Source organism: Orbicella franksi, chromosome 4, assembly GCF_964199315.1.
Source record: "Orbicella franksi chromosome 4, jaOrbFran1.1, whole genome shotgun sequence".
Classification (NCBI taxonomy): Eukaryota; Metazoa; Cnidaria; class Anthozoa; order Scleractinia; family Merulinidae; genus Orbicella; species Orbicella franksi.
In genome coordinates, this window is record NC_138148.1 from 7,094,801 (window position 1) to 7,104,800 (window position 10,000).

The 10,000-nt window shown below is 39.8% G+C and overlaps 2 protein-coding genes across 2 annotated transcripts in view; both read left to right on the forward strand.

The window, feature by feature from the left end:
* The window catches only part of LOC145486069 (crt homolog 1-like), a 9,278-nt gene extending 6,042 nt beyond the window's left edge, over positions 1-3,236 (forward strand). Inside the window, exons 5-6 of the mRNA XM_081464777.1 lie at positions 897-1,042; positions 1,781-3,236. Of these exons, the coding sequence (XP_081320903.1) occupies positions 897-1,042; positions 1,781-1,916 (282 nt within the window). The 3' untranslated portion in view covers positions 1,917-3,236. The remainder of the gene's footprint in view (positions 1-896; positions 1,043-1,780) is intronic.
* A 96-nt stretch (positions 3,237-3,332) lies between these two features.
* LOC145486070 (uncharacterized) overlaps positions 3,333-10,000 on the forward strand; it is a 16,260-nt gene continuing 9,592 nt past the window's right edge. The window contains exons 1-3 of the mRNA XM_081464778.1: positions 3,333-6,633; positions 7,622-7,766; positions 9,320-9,543. Of these exons, the coding sequence (XP_081320904.1) occupies positions 6,098-6,633; positions 7,622-7,766; positions 9,320-9,543 (905 nt within the window). The 5' untranslated portion in view covers positions 3,333-6,097. The remainder of the gene's footprint in view (positions 6,634-7,621; positions 7,767-9,319; positions 9,544-10,000) is intronic.

Consider the following 10,000-nt stretch of genomic DNA (forward strand, 5'->3'; position numbering starts at 1 on the left):
CTCGGTATTGGACTGGAACTAGCTTGAAACTGAGGCTAAAGCGGGGAGTCTTTAAAAGTGGGCTCCTGTGTCTTTTTTATGATATTCCTCTACCTAAGTCTCCATTGCAAGCTAGTTCCAGTCCAGTACTGAGAATACCAATATGGCCTATTGATACCCCGATCCATTCTAAAACGGAAATGTCGTACTCTATGATCTAAGAATATTCACATGAATATCTTCAGCCTAAAATCGACAGCGTGGGTCTGTAAAACGATATTCTTATAAAAGGACTGTATTTTTTCTCAGTTTGAAATATTAGGTAAAGTCTATTTGAGCGTAGTGGCCTACCGGGCCAGTGCTTATCTCCGGTTTCTGTAGCATTAAGAGAATAGGGGTATTTCTACTCCCCTCTGGATGGGACGCTAGCCCATTGCAAGGCTGGAGAGAGGTACTGTGAGGGTTCAGTGTCTTGCCTAAGAGCACAACGCAGAGACCCTGCCTAGGGCTCGAACCCGGATCAGACCGTTCAATCCGGTTTTAAACACGCTAAACGCCCATAACGTTATACTAGGCAATATTTCGTCCAACTTTGCGAGATTAACGTTGTTTCGTGGAGTAGATATGCGTTGAATAGGCAACGCATTGTGAGTTTCCTTTCATAACTTCGTGCAAGGCTTCTACACAAACATAAACCCTGCGAGACTAGTCCATTAAGTGTGTACATAGGCAAGAAAAAACGTCCTGATCTGAGCTCAGTAGGCAGGCAAACGATCAAGGGAGTCATCAAAGGGGGATGGGCTGCTTTGGAGGGTATATGACCCAATGTTCAGCTGTGTTAAGCTTCTTTTGCAACCCCTCTGTCTTTGAGCTAAATGATGACACGATAATACGATTTTTTTTCTGTTTTTTGTTAGTCCCTAGTCACTCCTCTGGGATTTCTCTTCTGGACTTTGTTCAACGAGTCACCGTTCAGGTGGCAGCCTGAGGGTCACGTGAGCACTTGGTTCAGCATCGGCGCACTGGCAATCATGGTTCCCGCCGTTTTTGCCTACAACATGGGGTAAGAAATAGACGGCCTTAAACAACAATTTACTGAAAATTATTCATAAAAAATGGAAGCAGTGACTTTGGCGAATATAATTTACTTTACTATGTGGTAATTTGCCAATGCACCCGCTCAGCAGCTTTTGAGATCGTTGGTCCAAATCGATGATAAGTAAAAGAAATATATTTTTGCAAGCTTTGAACAGAAACTTTTTTTATGAAACTCTTAAAAATAACCATGGGCTGTAATTTTCCTTTACAAAATGCGCGCCTTTCAGTCCACGGACCAGAATACAATAAATAAAACAACGAAAAAACATCTCTATGACATTTGAAAGGATGACTATGCAAATACAACGATCCATTTTTAATCCCTTCATTAAAAAAAAAAAACCTTACTGCGTACCTTGGTTAGTTTCTTGATGGTTGTCTTTGTATAATCATCCTTTCCAGTGTAAATACAGATGTTCTTTCGTCCTGTTAAATGAATTTTGGTCTCAAAAGTACACTGGAGGGATCAGGACTGACCCTATATAATTATATTAATCTGGTAATACACCGCGTGGAAATCTCTTAGTTGGCGACTTGTCTCTGCTTAATCTTTTCCATCTATGTGAAGAATTTTAAGATTTTCAGTCTGCCATACTCATTGGTCATTATATTATTACCAAGTTTAGCCGGAGTTCGCATGGCAGCAGGGACTTTGAGATGATGTTCCTACAAATAAGATTATTTTTGTTCTTTTTTTTCGTAGCGCGCCAGAGATTTCTCTAAAACCTGAAGAAAATCGCCGAGAAGAGTTTTACTACTCCGATCAGTACCATTCAGATCCTGATGCAGAAGAACCTCTTCTCTCCAACAAAACTAACTCGCCAAGTTACTCCATTTGAGACTATAAATTTTCTACACTTTGTTTAAGTCCTTCCTAATTTTGTAGTCATGGTAACGAGCTCAACGCTCTCCTCGTTCAAGAGACGTTTGAAATAAGACCTGAAAACTTCCTTACTTAGTGACGTCGCGTTACAGAGCTGTCTCTGACTGGTTGATACTTGCGCGCGAAAATTTAAAACCGAGAACAACCAATCAGACACCCTATTGATCCCTCTCGTGCTACGTCATCAGTTTGGAATATTTCGGTTCCATTCTCTTGAGCGAGGGAATTTAATTACTCGGGCTAACTTCCGTTGAATACACTAAACAAATACTTATATTATGGTATTACGTGGTATTCCTTGTTGACTATATACCAATTTAAAACGAAGCAAAGTTGTTTTTTATTTCTCTGTTTTAGTTTCCAACGATTTTTAGATTTTAAAATAGATTTTACAGAAATTGGTGATAATGGTTTGGACAGAACGCGCGATGTATGTCACATAGCGGTGACGGTCCAGTTGTACTCAAACGAGGGGGGGCATGGTCATTGTGCGGAAAGGGAAGGCATGACATTTTCGTGCTTGAATAAGAGAAGGGTTAGGGCTTCGACTTCTCTTTTTGCGTCTCCATCCTTTGATCTGTGTGTACATATAAATTTAGTTCAATAACCTTAGGTTGTGTCGACCACAACTATGTACTACATATGCGCTGTTATTGATGGTGATTTATAGATATAAGAAGGCTCACAAAAAATTCAAGCTCTTTCTATCACTTATACTTGGATGGATCAAAAATACCACTCTTAGTCAGGTGATGCTAAAATAATGGCATCAGTCCAACCATTAGTGAACAATTTTATAGGTTACTATAGAACGTTTTCACTGTCACACAATAAAAAAATAAATCGAAAACCATCCAGTGGAAAAAGCAAAGAAATTGTGATGTCATAGAAGATAACTAAATAAGACACTTCTCCAAGTTTTAGGCCTGTGCGTTTTCCCAAACTTTAGATATTCGTCGAAATGTTTCGCAGAAATTTACAGAGTCCAGTATGAAAACGCCATGTTGGTATAAATCTGTGGTACAACAATATGGCGGCCGAAAAATAGTGTAAACATCCTTAACTTACTTTGGCTATCTAGGTGACTGATTATCAGTACTGATCAAACAAGCATTTACATAAGCACTTTTCCTAATGCTCTAACTTCTAAAAAAGGCTCAAAATCGTGAGTAAATATTCTTAACAAACTCGATCGTAGTCTTGTGTCACGCACCTTCATAACCCTGAAATTCAAAATGCTCTGGTTTCCATGGCCACTCGAAGCACGCTATCGAGCTGTAAAATTGACATTGGAGAGTGAGTTCACTCTACCTTCGTGTAAGAAGTTGATTGAGGGGCTGCGTTTTATGAGACACTTATCTGAGTGGGCACTGGTGAACAATAAAGGTAGCGGTGAACAATAAAGGCAATCAAAGTGTTGATGTCTCTAAACTATCGGTCTGATAGTTGCCCCTTGGAAATTTGAAGTTTTTAAAACTAGTATATTTGCCACGGAAGATTTGCTTATTGGGCAAACATTAAAGAACATCAAATTTCCGCTGGGCAACTATCAGCCGATAGTTCCTCGACATACACACTTTATTGTTTAAATGGTCGCGCGTGTGCAGTCTATTACCTGATACTGCCCGCGCGAGATCGTACCACGTGATCAGTTTTGGCCAATGAGGACAAAGGAAAATTATAATCGATGCGCTGTAACGAGTTAAAGAAACAGAGCTATTAGTGCGCACTTTCTACACGGTGTTTTCTAAACCTGAACGTACCATGTAACTGCGAAGATCTGTAGTTGCGAAACGAGGTTCATAGTCTTTCGTATGGTACCGTAAAATGTTTCGGAACGACGAGATAAGATGTATCTGAAAAACAAATTAAGCTAACATACCATTACATTTATAGCTATTACCCCATTATTACCCTATTAGCCCATAACTTTTGATTGAAAATTTTGACGCTTGTGAAGAAACGCGAAAGGAACGTGCTTATACATCAGATGGGCTTATATCCGAGGGGGCCTATATCCGGAAAAATATCTTTGTTAGCAAATAGAAGGGCTTATATCCGGAGCGGCTTGTAATCGGGGGGCTTTAACCTGGGATTTCACGGTATCAAAGTTCGCTTCAGTTCTCGTGTCCGGCCGTCATTTTTCCTCTAACGCCTACCTCGGAGTACTAATTTCTCACGTTAGGCTCGAAGTACTAATTAAGTGTAGGCGTCACTTGTAGTCAAAAAGTATAACCATTTCGGAAATTTTAATTCACACGTTTTAGAGGGTCTGAATGGGGGAATCCACATGTCAGTTGTTGGTTAAAATTTCATTACTTTGCCGGTTATCGGTTAAAATTTTCGACCTCTGTCGGTTGTCGGTAAATCTCAATTAATTATTAAGGATGCAAGTTAGTTATTCACATTTGTTACGTAATTTGCGCAGTTTCAAGACTTTAAACTCTAGACGAAATGTAAAACTTGCAGTAAGTCATTATTTGATTGCACTTAATCCTCGTTAACTCTGCTTTTTTCGATGGCGACCTCTTCACCTTTTCGGAAAAACACACACGATGACTTTATTAACAATCTCACTCATGGCTCAACCGCATGAACAAACAACGCACAGTGAAAATACAACAGCAGGGCGTCTTGTCGGCTCGATTACGAGCCGCTGTTCTAGAAATGAGTCCCCCGCTGCTACCCAAAAGGACTTTAAGTAATTTGAAGACAGGCAATTCTCAGGAAAATTGACTAAATTTGGAATTAATGTGGTCCAAAGGATCTGAACATTTCCTGAGCTACAAATAAATTCAAAATGCTGTTCTTTCTGAATATAACGTCGGACCATGTCGGTTGTCGGTTAGAATTTTTTTGTCGCAAGTCGGCAATTTTTTCCTCGGTTTTTCGGTAGTCAGTAATAGTTTTCGCCCCTTGTCGCTAGTCGGTTAACCCTATTCAGACCCTCGTTTTACGAAAATTCTTCGGTGCGATTGGAAAGAGCACCTCGATACTTAGCCAAGTTTGAACGAAACAACGGATCATGAAAAAACGCATTGATATTCTATAGTTCGCTCGTTTTCCTCAACCATAAATGACGTCTCACGAGTTCAGTAGCCATCAGAGGAAGGTCACGAGAGTTCGTTCTCTTCAAATGCTTGTGATCATTAATCTGTTTCCTAAAGCATGTGAGTTTTTAAAGGGGCCAGGTCTCGCTATTTTAGGTAATTTTGTTTTTGTTAATTATGAGCTCTAAACGTCAAATTGGCGGAGCAAAAGTCTTTCATTTGCAAAATCACGGTCACATAACAACTGAGAATGATTTTCCAGCTGTGTAAATGACATTTTGATATAAACTGATATAAATTTGAAAAGAGGTGGGCCGACGTTTTTCAAATTTACCCAAATGCAATCCACTTTAATCCTCTCCAGTTTTGTCCATCCACGTCCCTTTTTGGCTTTCCTGTGTTTTGTTTGAGATCTCCTATAGTTTTGAGCCGTTTTTGTGATATTTTAGTTAATTCTATGACCATTTGATCAGTGCTGAAATTGCCTAAAATTGCGTGACCTAGCCCCTTTAAGTTAAGTGACTTAGTTCTCTAAATTAGCAGTGTCTTTTACTTTTCGTTGTCAGACTTGCTAAAACAGCCATTGAATAAACCGTATGGTGACCGTGCTTTTCACATGTTAACGGGGGAATTCCCAGATGTTCCCGTCCAATAATAAACCATTTTCGTATTCGCGGTACTGGACTGGAACTAGCTGGCGACCGAAGGCTTTTCAAATGCAAATGACACAAATCTCTTTTTAATGATATTCCCCTCATGAGCCTTCATTGCAATCTCCATGCAGTTCCAGTTCAATACCGTACCGAGAATACGAATATGGCCTTTTCACCGTAGAAAATAACGAAAGTACACCTACTTTAATGCACGCGTGAATATCATGGGACCCTAGCTGAACACACTATTCATATGTACTGTACTTTTACCTGAGAAGTTGGTAACAAATTAGTTAATGACGTCCTCGTGAGTAGCAAGCCGACTCAGAGTTTTCTTGGAGAGCGGAATACTTTCGGTTTCACGAATTTACCGTCAAGCATCAGTAAAAACTAACCTACCGCCATCCAAGGGAACGGCGACCAGAACAACTGACATGGATTCGGCGGAAAGCGGTCTATATGAATCTAACATGACCGAGTCAGTAACGAGCAGCAGTTCAACGTTAATTCCTAGTGTTCCTCCTCCGACTCCTTACGAAAGACGAAATACATTCAGGATTGGACACTGGGAGGTCAGCCTCTTCTGGGCAAACGTGTTCTTTGCTCTTGTCGTAGCAGCCAGCGAAACCGGTCGAGGCCTCTCATTGCGTGTGTGGATCAATTCGACGGCAATAGCTGGAAACACACATGCGCATAGTTCAGCGCTAAGTTATTTTGCGCTTTCTTTTGAAAGTCTGTCGTCTGTTGTGATATTTGGGTTGGGGATTCTGTTCATTCGTATATATTCACCCCAAGACCTGGGTTCTGTGGAGAGGAATTATCCACACATTTTGTTATTCTTGGTCGGCTTCTGTAATGCCTTGAGCGAAGTGCTGACGACAGTTTTGGCAAGCGAACCTGAGGTCCAAGCTCCTCGACATCTAGCCTCAATTCTTAAAAACTTCGCGATTCCTTTAACTATTTCAGCCAGGTAGGTTAATTTCTTATTATTAATTTGGGGTTGTCCCAGTGAAATCGGCCAAACTCCGACAATTCTAAAGTTGCTTTGGCAAATACGGTTGAATTGTTTTGTGGTCTTCAGCATAAGTGATGCTTACTGAGGTTTATCTTTTCTAATGTGGTGACTAATTACAACGAACGCGTATAGACTTGATTAAATGAGTGTATCTTCCCCAGTCCCCCAGGCGTTGCTTGAGGCGTCACGCAAAGCTCCTTGAGTATTGTACGTTGCGTAACGATTCGCGAGAAGTTCAATAAAAAGTAAGGCCCACGGTGGACCGGTGGACTCAGAAAAATAAGCGTAACTAAGATTACGATGTACCGGGTCAATTTTCGTCAGAACAGATCCGCGTTTTACTGTCACGCAAGGAAAAAATAGATCGAAAAACATTCAGTGGATAAAGTCAAGGAATGGTGATGTTATATGAGATAAATAAAGAAGACACTTCTCCAAAATTTAGGTCTGAACGTTTTCCTAAACTTCAAAAATTCGTCGAAGTATCTTGTACAAATTTACAGAGAACACTAGGAGCTACTATGGAGACGCCATGTTGGTGTACCTCCTTTCGTACGGTGGCGGCCGGAAAACAGTGTAAACATCTGGAACTTACTCAGAGGCTATCTAAGCGACTGATTATCTGTACAGAACAAACAAGCATTTACATAAGCGCTTTTCCTAATGCTCTACTTTCTAAAAAGACTAAATATCATGAGATAAGTATATATTTTTCGACAAGCGCTACCGTGGTTCTGTGCCACGCACCGCCATAACTCTGAAATTAAAAATGCCCTGGTTTCAAAACGAAGCACACTATTTAGCCGTAAAATTGTAAACAGATGTAAATTTAACGCCTCTTATGCCTGATGAGGATAAAAACTTTGGTGGCTCTTTAATTCTGGATTTTAAAAAATGATGACGTCACATGAAAAATCTATTGATGAATTTCTTCTCTTTTTAGGCGGTTTTTTTTAAAAAAGATGCCAACCCTTAAAAAACTGATATGTGCTGTGGTTGTGACAGTTACACCTGTTGTTTATGTCATCGAAACACAAACAAAGCTGCAGCCTGGATGGACAGTACCTATAATGGTCGCAATAAATTGTGTAAGTATTGTTAGTTCCTTTCATGTTTCTCGAATTTTGACGCTGTCATGCATACACTCTCGTTTATAAGAAAATTCGTTTGCTTTTTTCGGCCAAGGCTGAATATTCTTATTTTTTCTGCCGATTTTAGGCTGAAAATATCCTCGTGAAAATCCTTAGATTATAGCGTGTGACATTTCTGTTTACGAAAGTTGTTCAGGACGATTTCACGTAGTTTCGAGACGACAAAATGGTAAATCTTTTCAGACGACTTATTCTCAACGAACGACAACAACGTAATGCGACACAACCACTAAAAACGATACAAATCATGAAAGGTCACTCGATCACGTGTAACGCAACGTGTCACGTGCCCGTGTTTTGGCGCGAACAAATGTATTCGGTGTCTAGACGTTGTTAAAGTACCTCTTGCAGAAATGTTATTAGCATCGAAACTACTGTACAGCTAGTGCCGCTTTTGTTGCTTTTTGGCTAGTTTTAATTTGCCGTTTAAAGAAGAGAAGAATTTCATACGGCTTAGTTAAAAACATACCATTGTATTAACTGTATTAACAAATTTTCAACACAAAATTATATTCATTTCAAAATCTTAGCTTCGGGTTTATTCTTAAAAAATTATTCTTGAAAGATTATTCTTAAAATTTCGCAAATTTCAGCCTCGATATTCTTTTAAAATAAATTCATATAAAAAAGAGTGTATTCTATTTGGGATATCTCTGGTAGTGACAGGCAAACTGAATGGTTCCAAAGTTTTGCGAGATTCGTAGGTTGAACACAAAGTCGTTGTCCTTAGAGTTGGTGTCGTTTTTGCATAAACTCCCTTTTGTTGTTTTAATAGGCGGAGAGCTTCTGTTTGTACTTTCGACAATCTGTTTGTTCGGTTGCGTTGTGTTCGGGCTTTCGTTCGCTTCGCACTCGTTTGGCTGCTCACCTCTCTGCCCTTTATTCAGTTGTTATTGTTTGCGCAGGGGACATATGCATCTGTCTCCTATTCGAAACTTCTACCAAAGTTTCGAAATGTATCAAAACATATCGCGGGCCGAAGCTTATTTGCTTCTTTGATGTTCACTGAAAATATCAAAGAAGGCTTCCCCACAGCACAGAGGTTTTCCCTCGCTTTGAAACGATACATGCACAAATCATCCACGAAAATATCCAAGCAACGCGCGAGTAACACGGGGTACCATATGTAGAAACAACTTCAGAGGGATTGCCTCGGGTATAAGGTCTATAAGGCCTATATGGGGAATTCAATCTCTTACCTTGATCTTCCCTTGTCTCATCTAAACACACCCAACGACCAATAACAGTGTGCGGTATATCTCGCGTCTTTTATATGAAATATGTTTTGCCAGTTGTTTGTTCGCGCCAGTGACCAACTAGAAAGTCTATGCAGGCCACTTTAAAGCTAGCAAACTGAGCTTTAATTTGGTGTTGTTTATTATTATTTTTTGTTTTTCATTTGTAATGTTGTTTCTCTCTATGTATTGGGACTTTTTACAGGGTAGATAGAGCAAAACAATAAAGATCTGAAACATTTTTTTCAAAACCAGCTTCCGACAGCTATGGCAATCGTCCTTGTGGAAAGAGGAGTAAAAATGCAACAGGAAATGTCAAGAAGAGGAATCAACTTGCTTTACTTCCTGTTCTGGATTTCTACATATCAGTTCCTTTTCCTTGCCTCGGCGCTGGTCTGGGTAGATATTCTACCGGCGAGTGGAAATACAAATACAACCCAGGATACTAGCGGTAGCAATATTGAAGATTTTGGACGCAAGTAAGTAGTTGTAATGTTTTAATCGAATAGCCCAGTCGAAAAGATAGCTTAAAGATTTAGCCTATAAAAGGGATAAACATAGTTGGAAGCGTGAAATGATTCGAAAAGAAGACTGCTCGTTAAATAACTTACGTTACGGACCGTTAACACAGGCAGATCCAGTGGAGGGGTTGAGGGGGTTGTAAACCCCTCCCCCCCCCCCCCCGCCACCTGCCTCCCTTTGAGCCACAATTGTTTATTATTTAAATAATCTTTTTCTTTGGCCATCGTAGCTTGATAAGAAATAACACCTATTTGTTCGCATTTTCATTGAAAATAATAGAATAAACCTCTTTTATGCGTAGTTGTTTAACTCCTACCAGCTGATTGGTTGTCAAGTTAGGAAAAGTAAGTGTACATTTCACGGCTGTTTTTGTTTTTCCGGTTGAGATTAAGTGCTACTGTACTATTATCAAAT